Source organism: Micrasema longulum, unplaced genomic scaffold (assembly GCF_059751315.1).
Source record: "Micrasema longulum isolate JH-2025_06_02 unplaced genomic scaffold, ASM5975131v1 h1tg000462l, whole genome shotgun sequence".
NCBI classification, from domain to species: Eukaryota; Metazoa; Arthropoda; class Insecta; order Trichoptera; family Brachycentridae; genus Micrasema; species Micrasema longulum.
In genome coordinates, this window is record NW_028277660.1 from 71,157 (window position 1) to 93,079 (window position 21,923).

General features: G+C 33.7%; 1 protein-coding gene across 1 annotated transcript; it reads left to right on the forward strand.

Moving 5' to 3' along the window:
• Positions 1 to 941: 941 nt before the first annotated feature.
• On the forward strand, positions 942 to 21,538 carry eve (homeobox protein even-skipped). The gene is made up of 3 exons (XM_088226696.1): positions 942 to 1,266; positions 15,830 to 16,023; positions 20,280 to 21,538. Exons 1-3 carry the CDS (start codon positions 1,134 to 1,136, stop codon positions 21,156 to 21,158), a joined length of 1,206 nt encoding a protein of 401 aa, XP_088082822.1. The 5' UTR covers positions 942 to 1,133; the 3' UTR covers positions 21,159 to 21,538.
• Positions 21,539 to 21,923: the final 385 nt, after the last annotated feature.

The window sequence follows — 21,923 nt, forward strand, 5'->3', positions numbered from 1 at the left end:
TAAGTTTGTAAGTGAAAATTCTTGATGGAAGTTCATTGTAATTTATTATATAAATAAAAGACGAGTGATACTTTAATCCACAAATTTGGAATATCCTTTATAATATATGGTCACTAAAAATAAAATAAAATACTTAAACTCATTAAAATAGCACTATATCAACTCATTAGTTAACCCGAAAATTTTTTGATAATGATCGTTAAGATAAAAATAACTTTTTAAATTAACTTATAACTTTGTATTTTCTATCCTTACCTCTGTTTTGTATAAATACATTGAACTCCTTAATAAATATACCAGTCTCGAAGATGTCGCGAAAGCGATGAAACCGGTGACTGGATATTCCAAATTTGTGGATTTAAGTATCACTCGTCTTTTATTTATATGATAAACTTAAAATATAGCATAATTAGAATGACAGTGGTCAGAAAAAAAACTGACGACATAACTTTGTAATGACCTCTAAGGAGTGAACGAAAAAATCATTTGAATCTGGCGTGTTAATTTATTTTTTGATACAATTCTTGAAACATAAATCAACATTTATATATAAAATTAGCTTTAAAACTAAAAGAAAACTAAAATAAACCTAATTTTTAACGACGTTCTTGCAAGGTTACATAATTTTGAAAAAACGTTAGAGATGACAAATTGATCAATGTAAATTGATCGAATAATAGAATTATGCGTTTAATGTTTATCGTGAAAAAAGTATAAATGTCTTATTTTTTGGTGAATAATTGTCTTGACAGCTGTCGTTCTAATCAAGCTATATTTTAAGGACTATAGCTACACATCACCGGGGAGGGAGGGTTAAACGCGCCGTGAATACAAAGTCTGGCTACGGCCCTGTAACGAACGCTCCTCCTCGAAGTGAGGTTAGAATTTTTGTATATAGGGACGCTCTGGCGAGTTGAGTTAATCAGTCGTTGACATCGATTTTGGCAGGACGCCTGACAGTTCGTTACAATTTCTATTCGAATCGAAGAATCTGTTTTAAAACCAAAACAAATTAGTTGACATTATAATAAGCTGCTGTCAGACTGAGTGCGCGTCGGCGTTATGTTTTAAAGTGACAAACTGGACGATTTCCGGAGTTTTTGAACTGTATCTAGTGTCGTTGAACGTTCGCCATGCAGGGTTTTAGGAATTACGGTGTGGACGTGCATAAAAACTCGAATAACCCCTCGATCGTCGTCGACCTGATGCCTTCGCAGTACACCGGGATGGGCAGCCACTCGCCTCCAGACTCGCCAAAGAGCAAAGGTAGGATTTAAAAAATATTTTAAAATGACCTTAGAATTCTAATACTCCAGAAGCCGCGAGGCCATTATTCACTCTCGCGCTTAGTACGCGACTGCCGATTTAAATTTAATAGGTACGCCGTGTTGTGTCGTTTTAAAGTGTCAAAATACTGCTGGGATTGAAAGGAATAGAGTGCGATCATATTTCATGTGTAAGTAGCAAATTCACAAATAGTATGATTTTTGTATTTTTTTTTTGGTATTTATTTTTATTTAAAAAGGTAAACATGAACAGAAAACATATAAGTAAAAATAATGGAACCCACTTAACCGCGAAACCGGTTAGCCAGCAGGTTTCTATTTTTCTCTTTACAAAGAAAAACGAAAAATTTTATAAATTAAAAAAGTAATATAAACATTTTTAAGAACTAAAAGCATACGTATTTCTACACAAAATTTAATAATAAATTAGATTTTCGAAGAATTTATTTGAAGGGGTGTTTTCACACTAGTATATTTTTATAATCCAAATATGTAGTATTATAAATGTTAAAAGGCAGATTTGCCGTTTATGTTAATAAAATAAATAAATAATCCCTGGACTGGTTGGTACCCGAAGCGTAAGACTGATCACTTTACCTTCATGTAACAAAATTGATCGAGGTATGCTGCGATTGGTATTCCAATCTAGTGCCCTATGCACCATTAGGTGCGGAAAGGGAATGATGATGATAAAGAATTCGATTATTTTACCCACTGTCAGATTGATAGTAAAACAAGGCGGACATTTTGTTAGTATTGCCAGGGTAGTCGAATTTTTGCCCGGATTTCTATTAATTTCATAATCATTCCATATCCGCAACTTATGGTGCATAGGGCACTGTATTGGTACACCAATCGCAGCGTATCTTGATCATTTTTGTTCCATGAAGGCAAGATGATCAGATGATCAGTTTTACACTTCAGATACCAGTCCAGAGACTATAAAATATTCTAGTTTAAAAACACCCTTTTTAATTAATATTTTACATCAACCACGTCGGAAACCCGACACCTCTTGCATGGTAAACAAACGCGGTGACCATTACACCACGAGGCCGACAATTTATAAGCCGTAGTATAATATTAAACTGTATTGATTTGACTTAATGACTAAATGGTTATTTAATTATTTTTTTTTACGTTTGCTTATTATTTTATTTACGTTTGCTTAATAAAAGTACTAGTTTTTTATTATGGTCCATTTAGCAAAATATTTTTTGTCATAAAACATAACACAAAATAATCGAATATTTCTGTTATGATAATATATTGTTCGCGGTTTGGCAACATTACGCGGCCACTTCACGCATGCGCGCAGGTGGAATATCGTGCAGAGGGGGGGGGGGGGCATTTGGCAATTTTCGGACACAGTGCGATGTATGCAAAATCGATTCTACGCGCCTTTTGGGCTGGTATTCTGAACAAAATTACGCGCGAAGAGATCGCTTTGTTTGCGTGTATTTAGTACGTAAATGCGCGTTAAAACACATTTGCTGTGCGCGCTTTTGCGTTCAGAATACCACCCCTGGTATATTATAACTCCATGTTTGAGATATTAGTAAAAATGTTTTTTTTTTTTACAAAAGAACATGTTGAAATTCTCACCAATGATTTCATATGTTTTTACGCTGACTGTATAATCTACCTACTGCACGTCGGACTAATTTTTCTCGACGTTTCGCTGTGCCGTTTTCCACACGCCAAAACGAAACCGATTTTATTGTTTCTTTAAAGAAAGAGTATCAAAATTAAATTTTCTGTGTCCGAATCTTTTCCGTTTTTCAAAATTATTTTTCGTATTTGTTAACCGTACGTCCGAAGTCGGCAGATAAAACTGGGCACTTTTTTGAGATTTTTGATTGTCTCAGTTTCCATGAGAAATAATCAATCAAAAAATCAAAACAATAAAGATAAGCCAATGATAAATATCTATAGAGTGTAAAAATAAATGGTATAATGGTATATTATGCACTTGTACAGTCATCGCTTTCCTATGGAATAATTGGATGGGGGGGAGCTTACAACAACCATATTAAACCATTAGAAACTGTATAATGCTCACAAAAATCGCACTTTTCCCTCTTTCCAATTGTTTCGAGAAGCTAAACTTTTAGATCTAAGACAAATATTTGTTTTCAATGTTTAAAATACATATTTAAGAACCAAAATTTATTTACAAGTAATTCAAATAGATCAAGTCAAAGAAGGAATCGTGTGTTAGAAATACCACATTGTAAAACGAGGCTCGCACAGAGATGCATATTTTATAGGCCCAAAAATTTTTAATTCATTTTTTACTGATAATATTTCATTGATTCCAAACTTTCAAAATTTTCCTTCTTTTAAAAAACACGCACTATCCTGGATTGAAACTAAAGATATGAACTCTTTTTTCTATGATTTATTTTGTTGCCCTTTAATAATAAGGAATATTTTTGTGTTTTTTTTTAATATTTTTTATTTCCCTTTTTAATTACAATAAAAATAAAATACTGTATTATCTTTTAGAGAATATTTTATTTTTTCTTTCTTATGTTACACAAAAATATTATAACTGTCCATTATTTATTATAGGAGCAAAAATTCATTAGCATTTTCTTGTATACCCACGAACAGGCCATGCCTTTGTGGGATTTTTTGTTTACCATTTTTCTATTAATATGTATTTCATTGCTATGTAATTATGCTTTACTGACGAAAATCAACAGAATGAAGGAATGTGGATGATCAAACATAGGCGGAATGGTGAGTGTCACACATTTTGTGAAGTGCCCACTTAAACTTGGTCATTGAAAATGTTCAACGAAAATGTTTAAAATACCTAGATTATTTACAATGGAATAAATACTTATTTCTTGTCACGCGAAGGGGACATTAAGATTAATATTGGAGAGTAGGTTAAAAGAGTCTACTTTATTATTTAATAATTTATTTAAATATGTAGAGTAATTTAGATATATTGCGTCTATTTTCAAGGGTAAAAAAATAATTTTGTAAGTGCAAAACGTTTTATTGTTTTTTAACAACTCAAACTCTTTCCTCTATCGTTCTTGCTCAAACTTTATAGTTTTTTTCATATATTGATATATTTAACATGCCCCTTAATTTATTTTAAAATGAATTAAGACTCATTTTTTCTGGCTGCGATACGATCCCACTTGCTATTTAATGATGCTCACACTTACACACACCTGAACACTTACTCCACACAAACACACACCTCTACACTTACTCTCATACAAATACACATAAACACACCCTTTGGTTGTACCACAATTTAATATGTATGATTTTTATTTGGAAACTTCGCTGGTCTGTCTTTAAACCGTATCTTTTTTATGTTTTTATATCATTGTCGACTGTTTGTTTTTATAAAATAAATAAATAAACTAGTTTATGATAAGTTAATAGCCCTGTAAATGCCTGGACTTCCACATACCTTCTTTAAAATGTTATCCATCTCTTTTGTAATATGTTGATAATTCCTTAGTCAAGCTTTCTTAAAGTGTTTTGTTAAGACAGTGACGCTGTATAATTTTTTTTAACGATTATTAAAATATCTATCTTGGCTGGTTTGAGTGGCCACTTTATACGCTGTGTAACATCCACCAAATTGCCCACGTTTATACAACCCCATTTCCTCTTTTCCATCTGTTAACTCTTGTGAAGTAAAGGAGCTGAAATCTTTATAATGTAGTTGAGTGGTCTAAATAACTCCCTAGGAAGGATATCCAACCTGTCTGCAAACATTAAGACATGCTCAAAACATCGTTGAAAATATTTATCTCTTACCCAATAAAATTTGTCGGCTAAACGACTCCAAGCAATACTTAAATTTAATTTTTAGGTATTTTAAAATTTCCTTTATTTCATATCCTTCCTAGAACTCGTATACCCTTCCGTAATAAAATCAAGTCACTTATTGATTATATTATTTATAATTTTCTAGAAAGCATATTAATACTTAAACAACATTAGCAAACGCCCAAAGCCAAACCAAAAATTATGCGACTGTCACAAATTACCCCAATAAATGTTTACAATCGCGTCTGTCGGCACATCACTAATCGCATTTCTTTTACGGCGTGCAATTAGGACATCTCTATTATCTCGTTTTCCATAGAAGACATCTCTTTCCGTCATAAAACTGGGTCCGGCGTACAATGTCGTCTGTCGTCTGCGTAATTTGTGGAAAAGAACGAATTTGAATTTGCACAAAATGGCGGAAATGTCAGAATATAATTATTATGTTAACCCATTTTACGCTGCCAGTCCGTACGATGAAATAGCCGAGTAAATAAATTGTAATAAAACACTGTTTATTCCATTTTACAACTCAAAATCTTCTTCCTCTTATTCTCTTAATGTAATGTTTCATAATAAATATTGTAATCTTGACATATGTAATAACTGCTAATAATCATCTTGAAGTAATTGTTAATAAACTAAGATATTTAACCTATGTTCAAAAGACTAAGTATTTACGCCCAGCTAAATACGATTAAAATAGTATATTATGCACTTGTACAGTCATCACTTTCCTATGAAATAATTGGATGGGGGGGAACATACAACAATCATATTAAACCATTAGAAACTGTTCAAAAATTTATATTAAAAATAATGCTAAAGTAGTAGCAGTAGTAACTTTTTTACAAGATAAGAACAAACATTAAGAAACGAAGTAGACGGTTCGTTTTTTCTGTAGGAATATCCATCAATAAATGATCAATGTTGAAAGTTTTGTTTATCGATTTGCTTCACATTTAACCATCCGAAATTTTAGCAACGACTTTTAACCAATGTTCAAATTTAAATACTATAAAAGAAGCAAAATATTTGTTGGAATGAGATTGTTTTTATTGTGTTCTAAAGAGTAAAAATACACAGTTACCTTTTGAAAATAACATCCGAAAAATGGTCTCCGCAAAACAGTTACGTAACGCATTCTGTCAGTCTAATGTTTAGCCAATTTTTACACCAAATCCTACGTTATTCGCGAAATAGTGAATGTAACAGTGGCGAATGGTGATTTTATTTACAGGTAAGCTATTAAAATATATCATATATTTGTACCTACATAGAAGGTACATAATATAATGTAAGTAATATATACGATAAATTGATATTTTTCTGTGGTTCTGTGTGATACAACTCTCATCCATGAAATCAACTCAAACGATTTAACTTCGTGATAGATTATTTTATAAAGATTTATTATCCATTACTTTAATATATAGTTAATAAAAAAATATTTAAAAAATGCCACATTGTATTCAATTGAAATGTCAACTGGCCGAAATGTTGTAGTAGTTAATAGTGCTAAAAACGGCCGCGTGGAGCGCTATATGTCCTGCAATATGATGCATGAAAGTAATTATGGTCTTATGTCAAAAGTACCATCTCAAAGAAAAATAGTCCTTAAGAAACAATGTTTGAAATACTGTTTTCCAAATCAAGAATCTTCAAATAATTTGTGTAATCTGCAAGTTTAATCTAGGAGAAAAACCCGCACTGGGGTTAATACATTCAAAATATAGTATGCTTATTTGTATGAAAAAATAAGCTGGAATGATCGGCTAGTTTCTTGGCTCACCGCAGGCGCTGGCGCGCTTTATTAAAATTTATATTTATATTAGGATAAAAATAAAAACTGATTTTAATTAAATGTTGATTATTAATTTGTTTTTCGGTAAATAAAGTTACAATAAAACATTATTGCGGTTAGTCAAATATAATGGTAAGCTGCGCATAATCGCTTCTATACACGGTTCGCCCCGGAAATGTAATAATATATTATCGGCTTCCAATGCTTTAAGGATTGTTGGTTTGTCGCACCATAGGAAATAATCTAATTGCGCCAAATCATAGGATCGTGCAGACCAATAATTAACAGGACTATTTCCGAAAATAATGTTGTCGGCAAACTTATCACGCAGCAAATTCATGGTTTCACAATGAACGAACACATATTTTTTAATCAAGTTTCTACAATTCGCAAGCGTGGTTCGGTATTTTTACAGAGCAAAAAATGTAAAATAACTGTCATCATTACTTTGACAAAAGACAGTATTTAATGTTCTATCAGGACATAAAAATAATCCAATATATTTCATTTTGTGCTAACGTCTATTGTCTATTTCTGGTCGCTCATTTAAATGGGATAAACCGTTGTTTATTTGACATACATTATTATCTTCGCCGACAACAGCTTTACAGTGAAAACCCCATTATGTACACCATGGAATGGATTCACCATTCACCAAGAATCGGTGTATTGAAATGTTAACCGCACATTGTTAATCTCCATTAGGTCGGGTAGTTTACCTCGAAGGGTGCAAACATCTATTTAGCGATGATTTTATTTTAGTTTATTTGCAAAGTTAACAGGATTGACCCAAAGCCCATTTAATGACATTGGGGTGTATTCTGATCCCTTTTCGGGCTAATTTGATGAAAAGAATAACCATTTTATTTATATCCTTTGTAAACACTAAAATGTCTTTTGTTTAGGTGTGACTTAGCTAATTATCTAATGTTATATGAGTATTAAGTTGTATCTCTGCAATTTAATGTCTTAATAATTTTTTTCATTATTTTTGTAAGGTGATTCTAGAATCACCTTACAAAAATTATAAATAACTTATATAGCGCCATTTCCGTAATATAATACCTTAAGGACAATTTTTAAATTGTATTTTTTTTAATTTAAGTAATCAATGTACTTTGTCACCTAAGGATTTATTCCAATGATTTTAGAGAACAAGTGGGTTTTAAGTTTCTTTCGAAATATCACTTCACTCTCATAGCCTCGCACCTCTGCTGGGAGAGCATTGCGCAAATGCGCGTTCACCAAACTTAGTACGCTGTTTGCGTAGAGATATAATAACTTTTTCTCTCGCGTAAGCGTAAGACGTCGACTAATAATCGACTCTAGACACTACAAACGCATTTATTAATTGACGGGCGGCATCAACCGGCAAATTTTTGCGTATGCATTCAATTTGTCTCAGCTGGTAGAAGCATGAACTTATCGTTCTACTAATTTGAGCGTCAAGAGAAAGGTCAGAATTGAGTAAAACTCCCAGTAGTTTAACGGTGGGTAAAGCGGTACTCCCTACATTGGGTAGAGCCGTATCCTGGATCAAATTCTGTCGTCTGGCTGAAGCCACCCACAGTGGTTCAGTTTTTGATGGGTTTAATGCTCTTGCTCAAACTATAATGATTTTTTTTCATCTATCGATATATTTAACATGCCCCTTAATTTATTTGAAAATAAATTAAGGCTCCATCTCTGTGGCTGCGATACGCTCCCACTTGCTATCTAATGATGCTCACGCTCACACACACCTGAACACTTACTCACACACAAATACACACCCTCACAACTCCACACTTACTCTTATACAAATACACACAAACACACCCTTTTGTAGTACCACAATTTAATATGTATGATTTTTATTTAGAAACTTTGCTGGTCTGTCTTTAAACCATATCTTTATTTTGTCATTTAATCATTGTTGACGAATTTTTTTTTTTACAATATACATAAGAGGTAAAACAAAGTATTAAAAAAAATAACTATAATTACATAGCAATAAAATACATATTAACAGTAAAAATAGTAAACAAAAATCCCACAAAGTGATTATGAAATTTTGCTCCTATAATAAATAGACAGGTATAATATTTTTGTGTTAAATAAGAAAGAGAAAAGGAAATATTCTGTAAAAGATTATAAGGTACTTTTTTATTTTATAGTAATGAAAAAAGTAAATAAAAATGTTAAAGAAACAATAAAATATTCCTTATTATTAAAGGGCAAAAAAATATATCATAGAAAAAAGAGTTCATGTCTTTGGTTTAAATCCAGGATATGAAAGCATCCACCCCTTTCCCGAAACTGTTCATAAAGACTTGAGTCTTTCTTCAGTTTCGCATATCAATATCAATTATTTTTTTTAAAAACTAATTAAGCGAAAATTTAATATTTCTTTACAATCAAACCGCGAAAATAACAAAACAAATAAACTTTAAAAACTTTCATTGTACCCCTCACTGCAGTGTGGTCAGTTTGTGATCAATCAAATACACATGGTCAGCACAATCGCCTTTTTCTAATTTCCCAGTATTACAGTGGAGGAATACAGTGTTAGTTCCAAATTGAGACCGCGGCCGCACGCTCCAGATCCCGCCTCGGAAAGGAAGAAGAACGTAGTAATACAAACAAATCAATCAAACGACACGAAACCCAAATACATATAGGAAACATTAGAATAATTTGCCCAATACAAACATGCACTCAATCAACAGAAGAAAAACAATACGTATCTATAACAACTCACAGAGGAACATCAAATTATCAAGACACTACCGGCAAAATCCTAACACAGATCCTAACATGATCCCTATCGAACTCAGGCGAAATTACTTTTCGTCATAGTACTGAATCCCTCGCAAAAACCATTTTCCTAATACCAACAGTAGAAACAATGATATAATATAAGAAACAACGATAAATCCAGGATAGTGTGTGTTTTTTAAAAGAAGGAACATTTTGAAAATTTGGGATCAATGAAATATTACCAGTAAAAAAATAATTCAAAATTTTTAGGCCTATAAATTATGCAGGTCTCTGTGCTAGCCTCGTTTTACAATATAAAATAAATAAATGTTAACAAATGATCTAAGTAAATTCGTTGTCTATGACAATAGATAAAAATAAACCGCGCGAATCTTTAGTACCGATCTAAGCAATTCATTCGCCATTTGTCGCCCTAATAAAAGCGTAATATAAAGATCCGGTAACATCACTAATCGGCACGCGCCAGGGTATGTCCTAGGTACGTCTCCATTGTGGCTAATTTCGCGCACCCGACCGGACATCCCTAAATAGGCCGATCGGGGGAGGCGGCAATTGTCAATTTGACAGAATTAATTGCGCGAAATGTGACAATTGGATTATTAATTGCCTGCGCGCATGCGCTGGCGCGCCAATTCAAAAGAGAAACAGATAGCCATATCGCACATTGAGTAAAAGACTTGTAACTCAAAATTTATCGATTTTGAGTTATGGACACAGTCAAAACGTGAATTTTGCTCTGCATATTTGACTAAAACAAACGTAATTCTTTTACCTTTTCTTTATTAATAAACCCATCTAAAACACAAATTATGTTTGCGGGTAGTCAAAGATTGCTTAGTAAGCTGGACGTATCTTCACTTAATCCTCTTAATGTCAATGGTACAAATATTCAATACAGGAAATCCGTAAACAATCTAGGAGTACAAATGGATGAACATCTCTGCTGGCGAGCTCATACTAATGAATTAAGCCGCAAAATATTTTTCAGTCTACGCTCACTTAGAAGGTTGCAAAAATTCTTACCCATTTATACTAAATGTACCCTTGTACAAGCATTACTACTATCCATTCTAGATTACGCTGATGTTTCCATGACTGATTTAAGCTGTAAGCAACTCGATAAACTTGAACTTCACTTGACTTCAGAATGCATGCATAAAGTACATTTTTGGTCTTAAGAAATATAACCACATGTATGATTATCGTAGGCAACTGAAATGGCTTAAAATTAGACATCGGAGAGACTATCACTCCCTCTCACTTCTGTTAAATGTACTTCATAGTCCTAACGCTCCTATACATCTCCGTCAATGCTTATCAGTTCATGGTTTACCTCCTCGTTCTAATTCTCAAGGCACTCTCTTAATACCCATCCACAATTCCTCTTTCTTCTCTAACTCGTATAGTGTCATCTGACTGTCTCTTCACAACAATAAAGGTTTCAGCTCTTTAACTTCACTAAAATCAGCCCGATAAATTAAATAAAATAATAATTCTAATACTTCTCTTTTCAAAAAAATACTAAAAGAAATAACACGAAAAACATTTCAGTGTAACTGTGAACACGTCGCTATGCGCTAATTGGTCGGGAGACGGGAGACACTTCCTGGCGACCGGATTTAAATTCGAATATCGAGCAGAACAAAAAAAAACACTTAAATGTCATATTCAAATAAGGAACTTGGAACTTCAATTTAAAAAGGCCTTTTTTTACATCAGGAGCGTAAACGCTTTGCCATATTTTGTCCATTTATTTTATTTATTAATATTAATTTATTGAACATATTTTTTCCACAATACCCATACTGATTTCGACAATACAATTAATTTTTTTAAATCCATTTCACAATTTTTTTTCGGCATTTTAAGTATTTAATATTTTACTATCATGTGACAATCCGATCGAAAATTCTTTCTTTTATTATTTAAATTTCCTCTACGCTTAAATTTATGATTTTACATAAGTTAACATAAGTTGTGTCTATTTTTTTCCAAATTAAAAAACGAGCACGAAAAATAAAACAAAATGGTAAATGTGATACGTCATTCAAAGGGAAAGTCTCTGCTTTACAAAATGTTGTATTTGCTTTTACATTACACATATTATTTAATTTTATTACGAGCCTTCAAAATGGAATGCCTATTAGACGAAAGTAATCACTTTCGACAAAGAGGAACTTCAGCCCTACGGGAAATTGGATACAAAAAATGTTTTCTTGCGCGGGGTAAAAATTAGAGCAATAAATTGTACTGCAAAGTTTCTTGAATATGTACAGAAAAAAATAAAATATTTTGATAAAAACGCACTACTTTGAATGACGTCACTGGTTCATGTAAATCAACCTATGATCTGAGAGCTATGGAAGATTTCCGGTCTGCTTGTCGATTTTGGACCAATGGGAAGAACTGAATGAGACTAAGCGGAAATGAACCTCTGACGTTACACGCGGAGTTATTTCAGAAATACACAACTTTAAAAAATCGTAGCGCTGATAATACGATACATAAAAATTGAAAAAAAAAAATTGACTTAGTTTAATAGTCTATTAACAAATAAAACAATAAAAAAAACCACTGAACTTCCTCATTCTTTATATTCGTTTTCAATCGAGGTAACAAAGCTGCCAAAGATGCTCGTGATATTTGCGCGGTGTACGGTGAAGATGCAATAAATTACTGCAAAACAGTATATTTTAGCGCAGAAAATTTTCTTCCGAACGACGTATAACGTTTATCATTTAGTCTTACTTTCGGTGCTCATTTTTAAATTTGAAAAAAAACGTACACAACTAATGTTAACATCAAATACTTTTATTTTTCATATATATCTTTGTAAAATCAAATTGGGAACCCCTGTTCAAGATGGTAATACAAAGACCCTTAGGAAAAAAGCCGATCTTCCACTTAAAGAAACATTAATTTATTTCCGCTCATATTTGTCATTTTTACAACAATGCTGCTTGTCTTCAAGTGGTCTGTGTGAACGTCGGTAACTTTTGACTAGATGCGTTTTAAGTGTTTTTTTTGTTTATTTACGTATGCTGTGTTAATGTTTCTTAAAGTCCTTAACGGCTTAAAGGCTTTTACTATAGTCCTTAAAATATAGCTTGATTAGAATGACAACTGTCGGCAAAAGTGACGACATAACTTTGTAGTAACGTCAAAGGAGTGATTTATATTGACACACGAAAAATCGTTCGTATCTGGCGTGTTAATTTATTTTTTTAATGCAATGCTTGACATTTAAATCAGCATAATTATATTAAATCATCTTTAAAACAAAAAAAAAAAAAAAAAAAACTTATTTTTAACGACGTTCTTACAAGGTTTTCTTGCATCCTCTTTCACAGTAGTTGCCGCTCGATTCTGGAATAATCTACCCACTAATGTTAGAGATTTCCTTCTTTATTTACATTTAAGTCAAGATTAAAATGTCACCATCTAAATATTTAAATTGTTCCTTTATCCTTCTTCTTTCCTTCCCAACCCCTCTCCTCTCTTCATAGCATAGTGTTAATTGTTTTAATATATTTTTATTTTGTTAGTCTTTCTTTTTAATTTTTGAATAAAATTGTAAGATTCAATATGTCCATGTATTCATAATTTTCTCAAACTAAACGGTTTGGGTAGGTAAAAAAAATTGCCTTAAGGCAATATGCCCATGTATGTATATTGTATATGTATATAAAGTGTCAAATAAATAAATAAAATAAGGTTACATTCTTTTGCAAAAACATTAGAGATGGGACAAATTGATCAATGTAAATTGATCGAATAAAAATATAATTTATTTGATGTTGTTCATGAAAAAAGTATAAATGTGTTATTTTTTGGTAAATAATTTACCGTCTTAAACACTCTATAATAGGCTTGTTTTTGCGTTTTTTATTTCAATTTTCGGAAACAGAGTCTCACGTTTGCATGAAAAAAACTGATAAAATCGATTTGATTGGTACATGATCAGTGATCAGTAATTTTCAATCACTATTGACATGAGTTTGACAGCTGTCATTTTAATCAAGCTAAATTGTAAGGACTGTAGTTAAACGTATTAGAAAATGTAAATACATATTTATTAGATTAAAAAATATTTTAAAAATCAATAATTTAAAAATAGCTTATAACTCAATTGTACAATATTTGTTACAATATGGTATTGTAGGGTGGGGTGGCGCATATGCGAATATATGAAAGCCTCTTAAAATAGTACAAAGATTAATTATTAAAGTAAAAATATTTTAGGTTTATACAGTATACACTCTTTATAAAATAAATTCCAGTATACAAATTTATAAAGAAGAAAAAATAAAAGAATTTGAGATGAATTTGGCAGCTGTCATTTAAATCAAGCTATATTTTAAGGACTTAAATGTGTGCACTGCCTATCCTTTAAATTATAATACTCGTACATCTAAAGTTGTTAATTTGTTGCAACAGAGACGGAAGACATTTTAAAGAAGTAAATATGGAAGTTTAAGTATTTACAGAGCTTATGACCTGTCATGCGGGTTTAAGTGGCCACTTTACACACTGTGTAACATTCACCATTCTGCCCATGTTTAAACATCCACATTTCCTCAACTCTTCCATCGGTTGAATTTTGTGGAGCTGAAACCTTTATCACGTGGGTGAGATTTTAGTAGTAAGTTCAAAATTAGGTAGGGAAGTGAATAACTAAAAAAACTGCGTCCCTCAAAAGGACCGCAACTACAAAAGGGCCGCTGGCTATCGGGGAACCCGCCTAATACTCCATTAGTGTTGACTCGCGAAGTGGCCTACCCACGCGGGACTCGAACGCGGGATTGTAAAACAAAGTTTTACGACCCTACCTTTCGGCTACCGTTTAATACAGTCGTTATTATGATTCAAATTAGTCCTAATAATGACGAATATAATAATATGTCGGACGGACGCTAAAAGTAACAAGTTTTGTAGAGGAATGCATGCAAAAAAAAATATGCATATTATTTGATTTTTCGCTTTAAGATTTTCGCCAAAATATTAGCGAGTAGGTAACTGATTTTCATATTTTAAATGTATATTTAAGAACCAAAATGTATTTACAAGTACTTCAAATATATATTCACATACACCACACATATACAGGGTGTTCATTAAACCCTGTCACATCCAAAACCACGATGATCAGTATGAGCAAGAAGACATATTGGCACATGAAAATATTTTTTAGAATCAATAAAAATTTTAAAATATCAAAAAAGCAAATGGTTGCTTACTTCTGTAGGGGAGAAACGAGGAGGGGAAGAGGGGAGTCTGACACAGCGCCACGCTCCTCTCACTTCTCCCCTGCAGAAGAAAGCAACTATTACCTTTTTTTAAAAAATATTTTTAAAATTGTCTTTGTTCTAAATATTTTTTTTAAATATGCTAATATGTCTTCTTGCCTATACTGATCATTGTGGTTTTGGATGTGACAGGGTTTAAAGAACACCCTGTATACACATATATAACTCTCACAGTATGACTAAATGTGAAATTACTGTGAATGGAGTTATACTAAAACAGGTAGAGGAATTTGTGCATCAGGGAAGTATGTTTACGGGGATGTAATGACTGAGAAAGATATTGAAAGGAGGGTGAGTGCCGGGAACAAAGTGAACGGTGCACTTAAATCAACCTTGGCAAATAAATGTTTGTCACAAGAGACAAAATTAGCAGTTTACAATGGAGTCTTGGTCCCAATCCTGATGTATGGGAGCGAAGTATAGACTTGGAAAAACAGGGATGAAAGTAGGTGAATGCTGTATAAATGCGATCTCTCAGGCGAATGTGTGTGACAAATGTGCGTTAGTGCGCTGATTGCGTAGAGGTAAAATAACTTTTCCTTCCGACGTAGATGTAGCTGATCTAAGCGTAAGACATCTGTCAGCTAGTTTATTTGGAATGCAGAGTTCTCTTAGATATTCCGGAGCAGAGTTGTGCAGTGACTTGTACATAAGCCAACGAAGTTTGTATTCTACCCTCTGTCGAAAACGTAGCCAGTGTGATTCCCAGTGCAATGCACAATAAACATAGTAAATGTGGCGCAACTAGTATCCATAAGAAAACGCTGAGTTTCTTCTTGCAGTCGTTGCTCTTTTTTGCACGCCTGCGTGGCAGGACCAATTTGCTTTGACCCCCACAGAAATATTAACTGTATTCTTTTGTATTTCAGATTGTGTTAGTCCTGGGCCAGAGATGCACGGGTCTGGTTCGTCCAACGACCCCAACATAAGGCGATATCGAACTGCCTTCACCAGGGAGCAGCTGGGGAGGCTGGAGAAGGAATTCTTCAAGGAGAATTATGTCAGCAGGCCACGGCGGTGTGAACTAGCAGCTCAATTGAACCTCCCGGAGTCCACGATCAAGGTAAAAGTCACATGCAATAAAATCATATTTATTTTATTCATATTTTTTCTCTCACAAACTATAATTATTAATAAAAATAATAGTTATCCACTAAAGCAATTGCAACAAAACAAACTGCGATCTAACATGTTCAGTATTTGATACAACAGATAAAATTAAATATCTAGGTTTTTTTTATATATTTTTTTATTTTATTTATTGGGGATATCAACAGTAATACATGTAATACAAATATAACAAATAACATATACAGAGAATAAAACCAATGACAGATATCCACAGAAATACATTAAATACACGTACAATACATACTAGTGTGTTTGTGTGAGTGTAAGTGAGTGAGAGGGTGGGTGTGTGGGTGTTATATTGGAAAGAGGGTGTCAGGTATCGAAAATATAAATATATATAAAATATTAAGAAATAGAGATAAAATTTAATAAAATAAAATAAAACTTTATTACTGAAACTAAGTATAAGACAAAAAAGAATGTTTTAAGACGCGCATTTTAAATGTTATTTTTTTACAATCAAATGGATCAATAAGGGGAAAGTTCAAATTATATTCACTAGCAAAACGTATAAGTGGAGAGTTCTGGGCATAGTTCGTACGAACTGCTGGCACATGAAATAGAGAGCTCGACGTGTGACGGGTGCGGTAGCCGGGGACATTTAATGATAACTCTGACAAAAGAGCCGGACTATCAAGGTCTACATAGACCAAAACTCAAAATGGAAAGACCATATTAGTGAACTATAGTCCTTTAAATATAACATGATGATCTTACAAGGTTACATCATTTTGCAAGAACGTTAGAGATGACAAATTGATCAATGTAATTTGATCGAATAAAAAAATAGTTCGTTTGATAATGTTTGATAATGTCATTTGTGATTTAGCTACAGAGCAAAGCTGAGAAACAACTCAATATCACATAATTTATTATAAAATTTGACGAACTTTCCATTAAACCACAATGCAAACAAAGGTATAATAATATAAGTAATAGGTATCCATTACTTAAAATTTTTCATTATTCTATATTCAAACGATTTGCCGCCTTTCACCACGCATGCGCTAATTCTATCAAAATAACCCAAGTGCTAATCATGCTTTTATCAATAGACATTATTCACGCAATTATCACCTCTAAGTTTCTTTACACAAGGGCCACAATCGCGCGCGGTTTTATGGCCCGTTTCAAAGGAGCCGCCGGCAATTATGGCCTTTATGACATCGCTAATTAAGACTCACGTTCGCTTGTACGTTTTATTGCCGGTGTTGAGAGAATCTGATATCTGTGTACGTTTGCTGTAAGAGTTATAATTGCTTGAGTTTGTAAGAATTATTTCGTATTTCGTTTAATAACTTATTGAGACGTGAACAAAAGAATATTTTGGACACAAATCTCAACAGAAATGGAGAACTGTGATTTCTCAGACAAACGTGCGATAAAATTATCTACTTGTGATCTCTATTTTTTTTTGTCCGGGAGGATTAAGAATACAGTGCAGTGTGTGAAATAGAACCAAAGTCCTGGACGTGTCTTTTTGACTCGATGCCTACCTACTCTCAGGTAAAAAATCCGGAATAAGGAAATCGAGTGGAGATTCGTCCGCCTGGTGGTGTAGTGGTTGGCGCGTTCGCCTACCATGCTCGAGGCGCCGGGTTCGATTCCTGGCCAGGTCAAAATAAAATATTGATTAGAAATGTGGTTCTACGTTCTACATAAATAATAATAAAGCTTCATTAACTTGACACGTAAATCAACATATATAAAATAAAAAATCATATAAAATAAAAAATTAAATATAAAATCAGCTTTAAACTAAAAAAAACTAAACTAAACCTTATTACTAACGACGTTCTTACAAGGTTACATTATTTTGCAAAAACGTTAGAGATGAGGCAAATTGATCGAATAAAAAAATAATTAATTTGATGTTGTTCATGAAAAAATTATAAAAATCTTATTTTTTTGTGAATAATTGTCTTAAAAACACCATATTAGGCTTGTTTTTGCGATTTTATATCAATTTTCGGAAATAGAATTTCATGTTTGCACGAAAAAACTGATGAAATCGATTTGATCAGTACATGATCAGTGATTATTAATTTCCCATCACTATTGACATTAGCTGTCATTTTAATCAAGCTAAATTTTGAAGACTATAATACAAATACATCCACCGAATTAAAATTATATTATTTTCTGCGTAGCGCAGTTGCCTAATGAACACAAAACATTAACAAATAAATATTACCTTTAGTTATAGGTAACTTCTGTTCCGTAAAGTTACCGACAAACGTTTATAACTTAAGAACCCAGTAGGTAACACATTATAACCTTTAATATCAATAAAGTCTGCCGCACTTCGCACCTGGCTCTGTATTACAAAGAAACGATAAGGGGTTTTCTAATGTTTGTCGATATATTTATCAACATTAAATCTTAAAATTCCAATATTTTTAAAGCTTTCTTTTCACTAGGCCTGGTGAATTACGTTTTTATTTGACTTTTTGTGCACAGTGTTAATTGTATATTTACGGGCTTATTGCCAAATGGCAATTTCTTCCAACCAACCAATAAAATAAAAGTTTTATTTAAATTTATTTCAACAGAGAGGGAAAACATTTTACAACGAACTATAACAAATGAACATAAAAAAATTCCTTATTATTAAAGGGCAACAAAATAAATCATAGAAAAAACGAGTTCATATCTTTAGTTTGAATCCAGGATAGTGCGTGTTTTTTAAAAGAAGGAAAATTTTGAAAGTTTGGAATCAATGAAATATTATCAGTAAAAAAAGAATTAAAAATTTTTGGGCCTATAAAATATGCATGTCTCTGTGCGAGCCTCGTTTTACAATGTGGTATTTCTAACACACGATTCCTTCTTTGACTTGATCTATTTGAATTACTTGTAAATAAATTTTGGTTCTTAAATATATATTTTAATCATTGAAAACAATATATTTGTCCTAGGTCTAAAAGTTTAGCTACTTGGAACAATTGGAAAGAGAAAAGTGCGATTTTTGTGAAGCATTTTTTTAAATATAAATTTTTGAACAGTTTCTAATGGTTTAATATGGTTGTTAAAAGCTCCCCCCCATCCAATTAGTGCATAGGAAAGCGATGGTTGTACAAGTGTATAATATACCATTTTAATCGTACTTACTTTCTTCAAGTTTATTTGAGTACCAGAGTTTTAAACTCATTTTTTATCAAGTGGCACAAATGATATTAAAAAGATGTATAATTTTAGCCATTTCATCTCCTAATAAATAAGATATAAGCGATGCATCCACAACACACATTAAGTGTGTTTAAATTTTATTAAGGTTAACACGAGCGTGTTAAGTGGTCCGGGTTGACTTTGAAGAGAGCGCTTAAGTGTCAGATTTAACTCCTTCAAGTGTCGGTACCGACATAAACAAAACGCATTCGTGTTAAAACAACCAGGGCCTTACTTGCAAACCTGGTATAAAGTTGCGCCTAGGCATAGTGATAAAATAAGGATGAGATTACCATCCTTATTCTACCACTATACCTAGTACCTAGGCGTAACTTTATGCTAAGTTTATAAGTTAGACCCTGAGAATGTATCATACTCTTATAACTTTTTTTGGGCAATGAATTATAAAAAAAATGAACTTGTCGTGTTGACTTTACGGGACTAACTAACTAACTAACTAACTAACCATCACGCCATTTCCCCAGAGGGGTAGGCAGAGAGGATAGAACGCCACACCACTCTGTCCTGGCACACTTCCTTTGCTTCCTTCGCATTCATACATCTTCTCATGCACGCACGTCGATTATTCCGACTTTTCACATGACCACTTTCAAGAATTTGTTGTACTTGATCATGCCATGTCTTTCTCGGCCTTCCTCGACTTCTACAACCAGACACATTCGCATCATAAATCTTTTTAGCCGTTCTTTCATCATTCATTCGCTCCACATGACCGAACCATCGCAAAAGACCTTTCTTAATTTTGTCGATAATGCTTAACTCAGCCTTGCAACTTTACGGGACAATTGATTGAAATACGCTCCAAGAGATATGCCCTATCGATAAAATTGTTTAAAATTTTGATCTTTTGTATCTTTGTTGAATTATTTTATAAAATAAAATAAGTTAAATCCATCTTCGTGAATATGCAGGTATATCTTTGCAGCATTGTTGAATTCTGTAACGTAATAATCTTTAATAATTTGTATCTTTCTAATTGATTACTTTCTTTTTTGGCAGGTCTGGTTCCAAAATCGTCGCATGAAGGATAAAAGGCAGAGAATTGCAGTGGCCTGGCCTTACGCAGCCGTCTACAGCGACCCCGCCTTCGCCGCGTCAATCCTGCAGGCCGCCGCCACGTCCGTCGCTCTTCCGTACGCCTACCCGGGCCTAGGCCACCCGGGCTTGCCGAATCCGGCGCTGCTGGGCCACTCGCCGGCGCACTTCCCCAACCCCCAGCTGCTGAACCACTCGGGGAACCTCCTCGGACACCCGAACCACTTCAACCCCTACAACCACTACGCGAGATACGCCCCGTACCCCATCCCCGCCAACTCGGCCATGAACGTCTCGGCGCTGCCGCAAAACGCGTCGACCGCGCGGCCGCAAAGCCCCGTCAGATCGGCGTACCCAGCGAACCTGCTGCATTCGATCAATCTTTCTCATCCCGTGTCTCAATCCTCGTACCTCAATCATCTGTCGACGGCGTCGAGAGGTCAGAAGGATCTGGACGCATCCAGAAACTCCTCGTCTCCTGTCACGGTTTCGTCGAGCAGGATGAAGAATAACGAAAGTCCGTGCAATTCTGAGATCAGCGTCAATTCGAATTTGAGTCTCTCGCCGGTCAGCCACGTCGGAAGCGGAGATGTCACCTCTGAATCCAAGCCCATGGACAAAATCCTCAACCACATCGGACAGAAAAGCTATCCTCAGTATGGAGATGTGTTGAGGCATCATCAGGCACAAGACCTGTATAATCTTCAAGGCTCCGGGAGAGACTTGACAGTCCACAGCTCGCTTCTGGACTTTGAGCAAAAGCAAAATTTTAAGCTGGAAGAACAAACAGGGTTAGTTCAAGAAAAGCCAAAACTTTTCAAACCATACAAAAGTGAGGCGTAATTTTAAATACAGACTTAGGCACAGCATGAACAAGTACTTGATAAAAAAATTATGAATGTAAGTGTTTCGGCATAGTGGCGAGCGTTTTGCAGCGCGGCGCGGGTGCCATGGACTTGTTATCATAATGTTTGATTGACATATTACAACCGAGATGGAAATTATATAAGAGAATGTAATACAGAAGTCTATGCAGAGAGTTACATTAGTTTTTCTAAATAAAAATCAGAATTCAACAACATTTTGATTATGTCCAAATGTTTGCAGACAGGCTGGATTTCCTCCGTAGGGAGTTATTCATATCTTAATTTGTCGTAACAGAGAAAAAACATTTTTGAGAAGGAATATGGAAGTGTAGACATTTACAGGACTTATGACCTGCAATTGGCTGGTTTGAGTGGCCACTTTACACACTGTGTAACATTCACCTTTCTGCTTATATTTTAACATCTGTATTCTTTCAATTCCTCCATCTTTTATGTTTGTGAAGTTAAACAACTATCGAGTTCGCCACGCCCGCGCCGCGCTGCAAACGCTCGCCACTATGTCCAAGCACTAAAACTTAATGATTTTAGCTACTCTTTGTAATTATTATATAGCTGTTAAAGATATTTTAAACAATTTGCTATCTTCTGATATGAAAAGTTGTAAATAAGTAGAAAAATTGTATTTTATTTTTAAATTCTTCATACGTTATTTTTGTTACACATTTTAAAAATAATTTAAATAGAAATTTGAGTTGATCTCATTTGTTCGCTTTGTTACCTC

Excerpts from the sequence above, each read along its gene's own strand:
- eve (XM_088226696.1), top strand. The coding sequence starts at position 1,134 with ATGCAGGGTTTTAGGAATTACGGTGTGGACGTGCATAAAAACTCGAAT. Across the intron at positions 1,267-15,829 it reads AGACTCGCCAAAGAGCAAAG|ATTGTGTTAGTCCTGGGCCA; the intron begins GTAGGATTTAAA and ends TTTGTATTTCAG. Across the intron at positions 16,024-20,279 it reads TCCCGGAGTCCACGATCAAG|GTCTGGTTCCAAAATCGTCG; the intron begins GTAAAAGTCACA and ends CTTTTTTGGCAG.